The sequence below is a fragment of the Sesamum indicum genome, linkage group LG8 (assembly GCF_026168435.1).
Source record: "Sesamum indicum cultivar Baizhima isolate 11 linkage group LG8, ASM2616843v1, whole genome shotgun sequence".
NCBI lineage: Eukaryota > Viridiplantae > Streptophyta > Magnoliopsida > Lamiales > Pedaliaceae > Sesamum > Sesamum indicum.
Genome location: NC_142664.1, coordinates 5,235,156 through 5,250,708, shown reverse-complemented (window position 1 = coordinate 5,250,708; position 15,553 = coordinate 5,235,156). Strand labels below are relative to the sequence as shown.

General features: G+C 38.3%; 2 protein-coding genes across 2 annotated transcripts; both read left to right on the top strand.

The window, feature by feature from the left end:
* The first annotated feature begins 1,976 nt into the window (after positions 1-1,976).
* LOC105167768 (voltage-dependent L-type calcium channel subunit) lies at positions 1,977-6,092 on the top strand. The gene is made up of 3 exons (XM_011087585.3): positions 1,977-2,507; positions 4,301-4,538; positions 5,727-6,092. The coding sequence occupies exons 1-3, from the start codon at positions 2,223-2,225 to the stop codon at positions 5,876-5,878; spliced, it is 675 nt and encodes a 224-aa protein (XP_011085887.1). The 5' UTR covers positions 1,977-2,222; the 3' UTR covers positions 5,879-6,092.
* A 7,929-nt stretch (positions 6,093-14,021) lies between these two features.
* LOC148787133 (uncharacterized) lies at positions 14,022-14,997 on the top strand. Its single transcript, XM_088883492.1, has 2 exons — positions 14,022-14,277; positions 14,657-14,997. Exons 1-2 carry the CDS (start codon positions 14,022-14,024, stop codon positions 14,995-14,997), a joined length of 597 nt encoding a protein of 198 aa, XP_088739618.1.
* Positions 14,998-15,553: the final 556 nt, after the last annotated feature.

The following is a 15,553-nucleotide window of genomic DNA, read 5'->3' as shown; positions in this document are numbered from 1 at the left end:
TTAATTTATCAACTAATTCATAAGAATTCATTTAATCAAACCCCATATATATTTATAAGTATCGTTTTTAATAACATTCGTAAATTATATTACCACTGAAAACCTCATTTTTCCTCTTTATAACATAATATTTCTTAAATATAACTTTTCGAAATATTTCTATGAATTTTCTGTTAATTTATTGTTGCTATACAATTTAATTAAGCAATAATACATAAAATTATATATTTGGTTAATCATTCCGATGGAATTGTGTAAATTAGTTATAATGATAATTAAATCTAATAAATCTAATAATTTATGTAACCAACTATTTCATTTTTATATCAAATGTGATATTTAAATACTAATTTAAATAGCCAAATCATAAAATTCTCCGATTAAATAGTACATCGCGCAATATAAATAACATTTAATAAATGGAGTAATTAAATAATATAATTATACTAATTAATAGAAATTTGCGTACCTCTGCTTTTTTAGTTTTTTTCTGCGACAGGGAGGAGTGCAATTTTTTTCTTAATTGTGTTTTGTGCGTGTAATGTATTATGTGTGTGTACAACAAAAAAAGAAAGAGGAGGGTGAGGCGGTGGGCTGGTGGGTCCCTCCCTCTAATGCATACATATATGTATATAATATTATATTACTACTAATATATATATATTTATATAATATTATATTACTGCTAACATATATATTATTTCTTATAAATATATTATTTATATATATATATAATATTATTATTATTTTATTTATTTAATTAAACTTTTCTCAAATACCCATTACGTCTTTCCTAAATTTTTTAATTAATATAATTTGCTCCCAAATATTATAACGAACTCCAATTTAATTCGTCCAAGTTTTATCATATCCCAAATTCAGTCTATAATTTATTTACTAATTAAATCTAAATTTTTAATAATTACCAGTTAGTCTTCCAATTACATAAAAAATTTTGCGGATGTCACAGTTACTTACACTATGACACAAATTTTCTGAATTATCAAAAATATCTCTTGTATATTTTTTAACTACATCTACTCAAATTCTTATTCTCATTACCTGTGCTATCTATCTATATTAATATGAAGAAAAAAAAGTTTTTCACTCACAAATAATGATTTGTGACACCAAGACACTAAATCTTTTATGTAATATTCTTAAGTTGCTTAAACATATTATTTATTAGGGATAATTACATTCTCCTCCACTGAGGTTGGGGTAATTACACTTAGACTCCCTGTGATTTAAAAAATTATATCTAGCACCCATGAGGTTTGCTTCTATCTAACAAATAAGTCCTTATGTTAGTTAAAATATACTGAGTTTGCTGATATTAATAAAAAAGTTGATATTTATTCTCGATTGATTGATTGATTGCGATTTATTGCAGATCAAATAATTTTTTTCTGACTAAACTATCCTTATAACGATAAAAATATACATCCTCATATGTATTAACGTGTGAAGATGTATGGAGTAATTTGATTATAAAAAGATTTATTTGACCTACAATAAGTTAGTAATAAGTAATTTAGGGGTTAATATAGATTTTTTCTGATTTTTTTGTTGATAATTTGATATTACATAAAAATATTTTTGTTCTTATGTGATTAATATTTTTTTTCCTAATATAGATTTTCAATTTTTTTATATACTAAAATTATTTTAATGTAATATTAATTTATTTATTTTCTAATGTAAAATAAAAAAGAGTTAATTAGTAAAATAACAAAAAAATATTTTTTTCTCAAACTATTTTTTTATACCAAATAAAGAAAAACATTTAAAATTTAATGTCATTCCAATTATATCAAACTATTTAAAGAAAAACTATTACTCTTTTTATCTCTATTGCCTTTTCAACCCCTCTTCCTCCTTTCATTTTCCTTTTTTTTTTTTTATTTGAACCAAACACACCTTTAATTTGGAATGAAAGTACAAGCTACAAGCAGCTGGCTCAAATCTCATGAGCGAAAAATGAGATAGTACTACTCCGTAGGCATGATCTGCCGTCCACGCGTCGAGAGCCCGTCTGGCCATCTTCCCTGTCCCCCCGGCCCCTGCTTCTGTTCCTCCCCAATTTCCCATCGCCTAATCAAATTCAACCATCACTATTACCAATCAATGCTTGAAATACTTCCTTACAACTAGTCAACAAGAAGAGCCCACTTTCTTTCTTCACGCACAAACACGCACCAGAGAGTGAGAAAGAAACAAACATGGCGGATGATGATGCCAACAAGCCCAACGGAGGTTTGGTTGCGGAGGGTGTAGGGGAGAGTGAACAAGGGACGAAAGACGTGACCCTTTACACCATTTTCAGCCGCTTGATCGCTGCCGCTTTCTTCCCCGATCCGAGTTCGTCCGGACCTATGCTGCAGAGGGTTAAAGCCTCGCTCTCTGTCAATGTCCCGCTGCTTCGCGATGCTTCAAGGAACACTGGTCGCAATGTTCTCAGCTGGACCCGTCGCGGCAGCCCTCTTCGCTCCCTGCTCGTTGTTTCTGTGAGTCTACTTGTACTTGCTATGAGAAATTCATTTTCTTGGACTTTTTCTAACTGCGTTATCAAAAATTGTTTTTGATACTTGTTGTTGGTTATTTTCTGTTAATATTGATTGTATGCGGATCTACTTTATTTTTGTGGTTGTTTATATTGAATTATAATAATTAAGCAGAAAAATTTTATGTAGTGGGTTGAGCATTTATGGTTTTTTAAATAGGTTTAATATACGAAGATAAAGAGTTCTTGTCGTGGCTAGATGTACTATTGTTTTCTTGAGTATGTAAATTGTATTTATTTTTACCTATTTTTGTAACAAGAACTTATTGAAAGTTTGTTCGTTGAGGTCATACCTTTTGGGACCTTTTGTATGTATCTAATTGGTCTTTTATGCATCTCTGTCCTTGTAATATGTATATTGCTTTCAAGATGAAAAGGGCTAAAGGGGTCGAATTAAGATGCATTAAAGCACACCTCACTGTGATTCTAGAGGTTGATGGAAGACTTGGACAATGTGTAGCTTAAGATTGCGAATACATTATTATGTTGGCTGAGACGCATTCTCAATATCGGGACAAGCTTTCTGACTAACATTATTCTGGCAAGTTTGTACTACCGCAACAATCACTGTTTAGGCGAAAGCATTTGTAAGATGTGTTGGTAAGACATTAATTTTGTAATACCTGAGGCGTGAAATATCTTGTTTGTCTTGAAACTATCCGTCAGTCACTTTTAGAGCATTCAGAATTGTAATGGTCCTTCTCATCAAGTGTTGGTACCATTTTGAAGTTCCATGTATGAACGCGCGTGGTTTCACTTATCTGTCTCCCTCATAAGAGAAAAGATGAGTAGAAAACCTATCTTGCAAATTAAATCTGCAATTTATGATTAGACATAGTATGGAGATGATTGTGTAAGGTTACTTCTGTCGACTATGCTCAAAGATCCATGTTTTGGCCTGAGTAGGCTCTTGTGACGTGACTACCTGTGAAAAGAATCATATCCATGTAGATCTTGGTGGCACCAGCTGTAAATGGTACTGTGTTTGGTCATAGTGTTCTCACTGGAGGGCTGTATTTGTGTAATCTGAGATGACCACACCAGAAAAATGGATTGAACAGTATGCGTGAAGAACATTGATTTTTGGATGAATATGGACTTTGTGTATGCTTTCATCAATTAAATGTTGAAGAAACTAGTGGAGATGATGAGATGAAACAGTATACTTCAAATCTTTGGAAAGAAATCCACTTACCTTCATCATGGCTGATCTTCCCTCATTCGCATCCTAAGAAGTGGTAAAGAAACTACTGGGTGAATACTGACTACTATTATTTCTTGAGGAGTGTGCTCAATATTCTTTAAGTTCTGTCATGTGCGAAGAAAAGACGCAGAAAAAGATCAGGCTAGAGTTAATACTCTGTTCATTTTTTGTAATGCTTGACTCTTATAAGAACCAAAATGTTGCAGAGGAGCATGCTGCAAAGATATCTATCAGCTGGCTGTATTAGGCTAACATGCTTGGGATATACGAATCTTTTTATCTGTGCTTGTATTTCTTTGTCGCATGCTCTTATATCAATTTCATTCTTTTTTGTTTGTATTTCCATTTAGTAATTAATCATTGCTTCATCTAACAAGTTAGTTTAAATTTAGGCCTTAATACTTATTCAAAAGTGTACTAGCATGTTGGGGTATCTGACAAGTTTGAGACTCTGTAACTCTTTAAATTATGTGAATTTTCTTCTAGGGAGTTATTATGTTTTTGTTTCACCAAATACTTAATGGTTGCTGCAGGTTGGGACGATTTCTTTTCTTGCCTTGACAGGATTGTTTGTCTTTATGCTCTTCTTTATTGCGGCAACCGTCAATGCTATCATCATCTCTCTTCTCGTGTCTTTAGCAGCAGCAGGAGGATTTTTGGCTATATTCTTTACCTGTGCTGCAGTAATTTATGTGGGAGCATTGGCTGTAGCCATCTTTGCCATTTCCACAGCAACAATTTCAGCAGTTATTGCAGTTCTTGTAGCTACAGGTAGCTGTTGTTTTATTCTTTTCATCCATTATACTTAGCTGTTGCTTTATTCTTTTTATCCACTATTCTACTTAGAGGTAAGGGAACATACTCTCGATGGAGTTCGTTGATTTTGACACGTGCCTGATGTTCTTTGAATTGTTTGTCTCAAAAGAACTATAATAGAGAAGCCCAATCCGAACGGCAAGTCTGATCCTTGTTTAATAGTGGAAACATGTTTCTTGGCCTTTTGTATCAAGAAAATAATGCCTCTCCTAAGCATGACAGAAAGCATAGGATATATTAGAAAACGTCTATGTTAAAATTCTTACGAAGTCAAAATAATTTGTTTTTAATTATTCAATATTCAAATTTTGAGGTGATCAGACATGCTGCTTATACATAAAGTTGTTATATAAGTGTCACACATACTATAGCTTATAAATAAAGATTTTATTTTTAATTAATTTTGAAACTAATGATGGGATACTCTAATTCCAGAAAATTCCTATGTCCATGTTTCAATCGCTTAGCTTCTTTACCCAATTTTTCAGTGTATGCGTTTCAGGCATTTTCATGCAACGTAATTTCTTTTCTTTATCTTTCTCTCACATATAAGGATATGCTTTTAGATAATATTATTGTGTGTTTGAAGTCATATGAACATCTTTTCTTGTTACCATATATGCAGAAAACAATATAGAGCATGAAATTTGTTGTCGATGCATAGACCATAATCTGAGCCCATACTCATTCATCAACAATCAGTGCCACAAAAAGTTATTACTCCCCATCTTTTAGGATTCATAGGCATTAGAGGAAAATTTCTCTATGTAACTCTTGACAAATAGCAGTCTATTATTGCTCATCTTTCTAAGCTCCGAAAAACAAGAATTTTGGGGAAACAGCCGCTCTTTTTGTAGTCACAACAGCTGAAGTTAGTGCCCTTATATCTATAGAAATAACTTGGACACAGTATCATCAGTTCTGTGAATGGTGCTAAAAAATTGTTTCTAACATTAAATAATTTGAGATCTAAAATCTGCATGCGCTGTATAATCTTTATCTCAATTCTTCTCACATCAGATCCAGCTGACTTATCCATTTGTACTCGGTTTTTTACTTGTTTGAAGCTACATGATGAGTGTTTTTCTCGTCTTTATTTCATCCTACGCATTACATAATACTTGTTCACCCTGCCCGAATCAGGTTGGATCGGATTCTTCTGGACCCTGTGGCTTGCTGCAAAGAAAACCGGACATCTGGCAAAGCAGTCCATCTCCATGACCGGATCAGCTGTTTCTGCTTATTCTACTGCTTGGCATGCCCGAGACCACAACGTATCAAAGAAATCTGATTGAACATCTATTGCTCTGTACTGTGTGGACATGTATAAGATATGTTGTATATCTATCTCTGTATTTGCAGTCTCTTTTTCGAGTCATACAAAATAATGATGCTGCTGTTGATGGAGTATATTAGTTTTCTTGGATAGTTGTGATCTATCATATGGTTTTTCTCTATGTAGACTACTTTTTTCTTGTAGCAGTGTAAATGCTTCTGGTTCTAATGGCATAGTCTGAGTAATATACATAGAATTTGGCAGGGTTGTAGAAATTGCATATATGAATTAGTGTTTGGAGTTGTAAAAATTACAAGTATGATAAGTGATGAGTGATGCAGGTCTCTGAATTTTGTTGTATTAGATCTGCTTTTCATGGACAAACTGAAAGTCAGTTTATAAGTCTTGAAATGAGCTATTCTTGCCATGAGCAAGAAGATATTTCCAAAATTCCAGAGCGGCTGAAGCTGAAAATATATATTTTTTTGGGATAATTACGCTCTCCTCCCATGAGATTTAGTATAATTATATAAAATCTATGTGGTTTGAAAAATTATATTCGTATCCCTGAGGTTTGCTTTTATTTAATAAATAAGTTCCTTTAATAGTTAAAATTCATCAAAATTTGATGGTATTAATAAATTTAGTAAATTTTTGACTAATGAATCGATTTATTTATTTGATGGAAACAAACTTTAGGAATACTAAATTTAATTTTTCAAACCATAGGAGATCTACATATAATCATGTGAAATCTCAAGAGATGAGAGTATAATTATCATTTTTTTTATACTTAAAATCGTGGTGTAACAGGCATCTTTTTGCAACATTTGAAATAAATACATAATTCGACTGGGATACAATGTAAATAGTTGTATAGCATACACAAATATATATATATAAATTTCATCTCTTAAGCTTTACCATAGTTGGATTTAGATGGTGTTTGGGTGACTTTTGTAACTGTTTGTAAGACCTTTTATAGAAATTTAAAGATTTATAGAATATTGAAAAATGTTTTAGAAACTTCATTTAAAATGGTTTTGGAATAAAATGTTAGAAATTTATATATGTCAAGTAATGAGTTTCTAACTTACTTTGATATTTGTAATATTTTTTTAAATTTTGACTATATTTATTATAAATTAACGTTGCAAATAAGTTTTGTGATCCCATTAAATCCAAAACACTTCAAGAAAACTTATTTTTGTAGAATTAAACATGTTATAATTTATAAAGTTATTTTATAAAATATTCGAACTCGTGGAATGGAAGGAAGAAAGAGAAAATTATTGCAATATGTTTGGATCCAGTTTCGGGCAATTTCGTACACGTTGTATTTGGGCAGTTGTATGCAAGATTGTTTATAATTCCATCTATATATATAAATTGAAGTCATATATTTATATATATGTATATATATTTTGTAAAAAATCGCCTTTGCCTAGACGGGGAGTTTGGCGATATATATTTTGTAAAAAATCGCCTCTGCCTAGACGGGGAGTTTGGCGGACCCCTATCTGTTCATTACCTCAGAAAAAATAATTATAGCATGTACAATTGAAAACCAGTAAACAAGGAGTACTTACTCCCTTTATAGTCAAAAAATTCTAATATATGTGCAATATCAGTGATTAACACTAAAAAAGCAAAATCTATCTGAGCCTAGAAAACAAATAGAATTTGACCTATAGACATGCCCATCTCTTTTATACGGTGGTCGGACCTGCTGCGTAGTGCTCCCTGCCAATCTCTCCCCCAATGCCCGACCAAAAATCATTCTCAAAGCATCATACAAGCTCACCGGCGAAGGTAGGGAGTGCCCAATTAATCAAGTCGGATAATGCCTCGTAGTACTCCTATAATGTCCAACTGATACATAACCCGAGTCAATTGTCGAGAAGCGGCGTCCTTCGCAAGATGATCAGCCGCCCCATTAGCCTCTCAAAAAATATGTCGTACATCCGATCCTAATTCCTGTTGGAGCTACACAATGCGCATGATCAAATGCTGCACCTCCCACATCCCAAATGCTCGTGATGTAAGAGTTGGAGAACTACGGTAGCGTCCACCTCAACCACTATGGGTGCTAAACTGTGTGCTCGAGCTAGCTCTAAACCACGCCAGACAGCAGTAAGCTCTGAGACCACACTAAAAGCCGTGCCAAAAGCAAACTGGTATGTTAGTCTCACCTGTCCAACTGCATCCCTAATAATGCCTACCACTGCTGCCGGCCCGGGGTTCCCGAGCGAAGACCCATCCGAATTAAGCTTGAAACACGTTGGAGAGGGGGTATTCCAACGCACCACTCTGGGTGCCTGAGGCACCATCAGCCTGAAGCAGAAACCCATAGCTAACGCCCGGTGCGAGTCACCCTTCTACTGTATGCTCATCATGGCCCGCGCTGCATACAATGTGCGGAGATGGCGTTGAACCTCCAATATGATGCCCGTGGCCGTAAAAGTGTACCCCATGATATTTTGCATCAGTCCGCTGTGTCCAAGTAGACCATAGAATCAAAAATGGTACGAAAGTGCGAATATGCAAATCTGAGTGAAACAGAGTAGAGTATCGCCAGAAGTGCACCATACGAAGCAGGTTCCCCATTTCACAAGGCTGAAGCCCAAAGACGTTAGCAAAGTGCTGCAACAGATCCCGAACTACTGCACCTTCTATAAACAGATGAGAGATGCTCTCATCTGCCTTGCAAAATTGGCATTTTGATGAGAAACTAAAGCCCTTTTGCTTCATGAGTGCATCCATTGGGATCCAATCCTGAAAAAGCCGCCACAAGAAGACGGACACCATTGGCCGCAAGGAACGGTGCCATATATCTGTAAAAAGTTGCCTTCGAGGGACGCCACAAGAATGGCCTCCCAGGCCGATGTTATGGAAAACATCCCCTTACTCGCCGGCGGTCCACACAATTTTGTCCCTCTATCCCGCTGCAATGGGAATTTGGCAAATAACATGTGCGATCTGTGGCGGGACTATCCAGAAGATTCTGGGGATATTTCATTCTGCCTCATGCCAATAATAGCATACCGATTCTATAGTGTCTGGAGCCTCGCGAACGAGCTGGACTAAAGGCTTCTCACCAAACAATTATCATGCTAGAAAGACACTGACTCCTGGCCCAAAATTTAGAAGATGAGAGGTTCTGCCACATCCCTGATGCGACGTAGTTGATGCCAAATAGAGAAATGGTTGCGATTATACGACACATGAGTAGGACGAAGGGTCCTACAGTAGCGATCATGCAAGAAGTCCGACCATAAGGATGATTTTAGCTGGAATCGCCACCAAAGCTTCATGGAAAAAGCCCGAACATAATCCATCAAACTCCGAATACCCAAACCACCTTCTTCTACTAGGCTACACATCTTATCCCATGAAGACCAATAAATATGTCGGCGGCCATTGTACGAGCCCCAAAAGAAACCATTGAATATGCGCTCAATGGTTATCAAGATAGACTTAGGTGGATGAATTACTTGAAGCAGATGTAAGGGCGTAGCCTGCAACACACATCGAATCAAGGCCAACCTCCCTCCGTGGGATAGATTCGTCATCGCCCACCCCTGTAGCATGTCACGTAATCTAGAGATGAGCGAATCAAACAAACATGCCTTCCTATTACCCTTGTACAGAGGGACTCCCAAGTATGTGACTGGGAGATATTTCAGCTGGTAACCCATAACGTGTTGTACCTCCTGCAACTGTGATGAGGGTAATTACATCAGCAAGGTCAAAAATATCAAATTGCCCTTATTTTTTAAAGAAATTTGCAGTAGAGGACAAGATCCGCGCATGAAGGTGCGGCTCGAGTCGCCCAACCCAACCCGCTTGACCCAGTCCAATGGACCCTCCCGCTTCGAAAGCCGTTGGATCACTTGATACCCGGATACCCAGATGATGCTATGTGACATATCCCTATGTGGTACTGTACACTATAAATACTAACATTTATGAACATTTATGGCAAGTACATTTATCACGTTTTCAATCTCATCAGCTCTCCTTAGATCGCTTTTAACCCCACTTTTTCTAACACAAGAATCGGAGGACCTTAGCTGGGGGCTACCCAGCAAGCCTAACGTACGTGCTGTTCTCAAGATCCACTTGTAGGAAGCTCGAAGAAGGGTTCAACGACCCGATCTCAGGGTACCAAAGGTTCAACGACCCAACCCAGATTGTGCGCCCTGCATCATTTTGGGGCCGTCTGTAGCAATTTGAGAACGAGTGGGTTTGAAATGGAAAGATCGTCTAGGAGAGATCAAAACATGGAAGAAACTCCTGTGAGGGAAGAAAAACAAATATTACAGTTGACGTGTGCGGATTTGCAAAGGATGATTGAAGAGGCGAGTAAGAAGGCTATAGTGGAATACGAAAGGAGGACGGTAACACCTGCCCGTGAACTAGTGAGAAGACAGTTATTCAAGGAAATGAAAGTGGAGCATGAGCGTGAGGCATCAAGGACACTTGAAAAAGGTCCAAAGAGAACAATGTCCAATGAGGTGATGAGCAAGAAAACGATCTCACGTCAACCAGGCATTTCATGGGCAGAGGTAGATAACGTTAGTCAGCAGATAGAGAAGCTTGTCAAGCAGATCGATGACTTAAAGAAGTGAGGGAAGGTTGTTTCTCAAAACAGAAATTCTCCTTTCACAAATAGAATTTTGTTGGAGGTCGTGGATAACAGCTTAGTTTTTTTTCAGATCTTCCCAAGTACGATGGAACAAAGGATCCGAGAGAGCATGTCGCAGCTTTCGATCTGGTGATGAACTTGTATGGCCAACCGACCCGATTAATGCCAAGCTATTTGCAACTACCTTGAAAGGGAAAACACAAGAATGATTCACTAATCTGGGGAGTGGGACCATCGAACCTTACGAACAGTTTGTGCAGAAATTCTCTTTTCATTTCACGAGTAAGAGGATAGCCAAGAGGTCTACGACATACCTCTTTACCATTAGGCAAAGGGATAATGAGACACTCGAGAGTTTCATGGAGAGATTCAACAATGAAATGTTAGAATTGCAGGATCTTAGAATTGATACGATGGTTAGCATACTGATCCACGGGCTTAAGAAAGGGCGTTTTGCATCTGCTTTGGCTCGCGACGCACCAGGAGGAATCGAGCAGTTGATGGAGTTGGCACAAAAGTACATAGATGAGGAGAAAATGAATGCGACGAAAGATAGTTAATGGACCAGGGACCAAGGTCGCTCGAGGGGAGAGCGGTCTAAACAAGGTAAGAGTCGATCCGAAAATGATCGAGAAAGACGAGGACCGTATCAGCCTAGGTACCACAGATATACTCCGTTGAACACCACCAGACAGAGAGCCATGTTGATGAGGGGCTTCTTTAATTGCTAGGTAAAATGCGAGATACTCCTGCCAAAAAATTCTCTAACAAACATTGCAGGTTCCATAAGGACAAAGGTCATGATACGGAAGAATGCTTTCAACTCAAGGAAGAGATCGAGAGGCTGATCAGACAGGGTTATTTCAAGAATTTTTGAGAAAAAAAATGAGACTGGAAATAGAAGCAGATCGTGGAGCAGGGAGCGAGGTCGTAAGGATGATGCGGGCAAGAGTGAACCTCGCGACAAGGAGTCATCCATACCATTTCGGGTGGTCCTACAGGGGAAAACTCATCAAGGGCCCGCAAGAAATATGCGAGAGAGAGTAGATATAGGCATGGAGACAGGTCTTGTGCGTAGAACCTCAAGAAGATATTGTTTTTAGGAATAAGGACCTGAGCTCGGGGGTGGTAGATGAAAACGACCCGATGGTAATCAGAATGGACATCGTGAACCACCAGGTGCACAAAGTGTTAGTGTATAATGGTAGTTCAATAGATATTATCTTTACTAATGTGCTTAGGAAGATGGATCTTGGCGAGCTGAAGCTAAAACCTGTAAGGACCCCATTGATCGGATTTGTGGAAAGTGAGGACGTTCCGAAAGGAGTGATTGATCTGCCAGTATCTATGGGAGAGGAACCTAGGAGGAAAACCTGCATGATACAGTTCTTGGTCGTGGATAGTCTATTCGCTTATAATGTTGTGTTGGGGCGACCTGGATTAAATAAATTCAGAGCAGTGGTGTCTACATATCATCTGAAGATGAAATTCCCCACCAAGTATGGAATATGGGAGGTGAGATATGATCAGAAGGCTGCACGGAAATGCTACAACCTTGCCATCAAGCAAGTCGATGCAATGAAGAAGGAGAAGAGAAAAGAGGAGCAAGGGCAGAGTGAGGAAGTAAAGAGAGGGAAGATGGAAAGATTAGAGCCCGTTGAGGAATATAAGGAGGTGGAGCTCGTCCCAGGCGAGCTCCATAAAACTACTCACATTGGATCATAGATGACAAAAGAGATGGAAATGATGACGATAGAGTTCTTGAGGAAGATTAATGATATGTTCGCATGGAGCCCGTCTGACTTTAAATGGATCGATCATGAGGTAATAGTGAATCACCTTAACATTGATCCCCAGATCAAACCGGTTAAGTAAAAGAAAAGAATGTTCGGGGTCGATGGAATAAAATTATCGAGGGAGAAGTGAATAAATTGCTGCAAGTTGGGTTCGTAGCGGAGATCCAATACATGACCTGGCTTTCTAATGTTGTCATTGCTCCAAAGACGGTAGGGAAATGGCGCATGTGCACTGACTTCACAGATCTCAACAAAGTGTGCCCGAAAGACCCGTATCCACTACCTCAAATAGAGTTATTGGTAGATTCAATAATGTGATGCTCATTATTCAGAATGATGGATGCCTATCAAAGTTATCATCAGATATTCATGGCAAAGGAAGATAGGGAGAAAACGGCTTTCATAACAGAGAAAGCGGTGTATTGTTACAATGTCATGCCTTTTGGTCTCAAGAACGCTAGGACAACCTACCAGAGGTTGGTGAACAAAATGTTTAATGATCAAATAGGAACCACTATGGAGGTATATGTAGATGACATGTTGGTAAAATGCAAGAAAGAAGGCGACCACTTGGAGCACTTGGAGAAGGCCTTTACTATCATGCATCTTATGGAATGAAACTAAATCGTTCTAAGTGCACCTTCGGAGTAAGAGGAGGGAAGTTCCTTGCCTATATGGTAAGTGAAAGAGGGATCGAGGCGAACCCAGAAAAGATACATGCGAGCATGCAGTTCGGGTCGCCAAAATCAGTGAAGGATATCAAAACACTGACCGGGAAGATCGCAACGTTAAATCGGTTTATTGCTAGGTCCGCTGATTGCAATTTACCTTTCTTTAAAGTTTTACGTAAAGTGAAAGATTTTGAATGGATAGAGGAATGTGAAAAAGCTCTTCAAGAATTAAAGGCATATCTAACCACTCCTCCACTTTTGGCTATCCCATTAGTGGGAGAGAAATTATATATTTACTTGGCAGTTTTGGACGAGGCAGTGAGCTCGGTCTTGGTGCGCGAGGAGCATGGAAAGCAAAGTCTTGTGTACTATGTGAGCAAAATATTGTAGGGAGCAGAGAAGAAATATATCCAGATCGAGAAGTTGGCTTTGGCCTTGTCCGACCGCCAGAAAGTTGCGACCTTACTTCCAGTCCCATCCGATCGTGGTATTGACAAACCATCCGTTGAAACAAATCATGTCGAAACCTGATGTATCGAGAAGGATGGTCAAGTGGGCAGTGGAACCAGGGAAGTTCAATATTGAGTTTCAAACTAGAAATGCGATAAAATCTCAAGTGTTTGCTGATTTTCTGGTTGAGTTCACAGGAGAACCACAGAAAGAGGAGGGAAGATGGCTGTTGCATGTGGATGGATCCTCGAATGCTAAAAATGGAGGTGCAGAAATATTTTTGCAAGGGCCTGATGGGGTAGAGATCAAGATCGCTATAAGATTATCCTTTCCTGCGACCAATAATGAGGCAGAATATGAGGCCCTGATTCAAGCTCTCCAGATAGCACTGGACGGAGGAGTTAAACAGTTGGATGTTTATACAGATTCTCAATTGGTGGCGATGTAGGTGCAGGGCTCCTATGAGACCAGAGAATGGACGATGACATAGTATTTAGCCAAGGTAAAAGAAATGATGGGCAATTTTGACAGGTGTGTGATCCATCAGATCCCTCGAGATGAGAATGAGACGCAAATGCTTTATCCAAGTTCGAGGCTATGGTTGAAGGGATCAAGGAGAGGAAGATCGCAGTAATAATAAGAGAAGCCCCGGTGATTAATGAAAAAGTTATCCATGTAGTAGAGGAGGCTAACTCATGGAGAATTCCCTTAATTCAATATTTGAAAGAGGGGAAGCTTCCTGACGATTCGGTTGCGGCGAGGAGATTACAGTTCATAGCAAATTGGTTTACCATGTTGGGGGAAGAGCTATACAAGAGAACCACTGAGGGAATATTACTAAAATATCTGGATGGTGAAAGAGCTTAATATGTGATGAGGGAAGTTCATGAAGGAAGTTGTTGGAATCATTCAGGAGGCAAATCACTGGCGCAGAAAATTTTAAGGCATACTTAGGTTGAGGATACAAAGGAATTTGTAAAGAAGTGTGAAAGCTGTCAGAAGCTCGTAGGGTTGCTGCATTCACCAGCGACCCCACTAGAAGCTCTTAAGGTCGTATGTCCTTTTGACCAATGAGGAATTGACATCGTTGGCCCTTTTTCCCAAGCTGCAGCTCAAAAGAAGTTTTTGATTGTGGCGGTGGAGTATTTTTCCAAGTGGGTGGAGGCGAAAGCATTGGCAAAGATCTCTAAAAAAGAGGTGATAAACTTCATTTGAAAAAATATTATCTGCAGGTTTGGGATCCCCAGGATACTGGTGTCAGTTATGGGACTCAATTCCAAGCAAGAAGATTGTGGAATGGTGCAAGGAGCTCAAGATCAAGCAAAATTTCATTGCAGTAGGGAATCCTCAAGTGAACGGGCAAGTCGAGGTAACGAATAGGATCTTGTTGCAGCACTTGAAGACACGGCTTGAAGGAGCAAAGGAGTCGTGGGTTGAGGAACTCCCTGGTGTGCTATGGGTTTATAGAACTACACCAAGAACTGCAACAAGAGAGACCCCATTCTGCCTGGTATACGAAAGCGAGGCAATCATACCGGTAGATATAGGAGAAGAAACAACGAGCATAAATTAATATGACCCACAAGAAAACGTTCAAGGAAGATCTTTCGTTCTCAACATGATCGAGGAAAGTAGAGATCGTGCTTACGCGAAAATTCTGCGATACAAAAGTTTGATGACTAGGAACTATAACCGAAGAGTGAAGCTGAGAAGTTTCCAGGAAGGAGACCTCATTTTGAAGAAAGTAAAAGTATCCAGGCACTTAGGGAAACTGGATCCTACATGGGAAGGTCCTTACAAGGTCATAGAGGTGAAGAAGAAGGGAACTTACGCGCTCCAAGATATGGAAGGTAAAGATTTACCTAGATCGTGGAACGTGCACAATTTGAAGAAGTTTTATGCCTAAATATAATCTAGCAACCTGAAAAAGGTTTGCTAATAAAGGTTGAGAAATGATTTGTATATTGGGCAAAGTAATTTTTGTCGTGTAGGACCTACAAAGGTCGAGAGTTATAGAGATTTCAGCCTGAGAAAGGCACATTTTGTACCCAAGTCTGAAAAAGACATCGAATCTATAAACCTGGAAAAGGTTACATTCTGCATCTTAAATTTATTGCTCCAGAATGTTC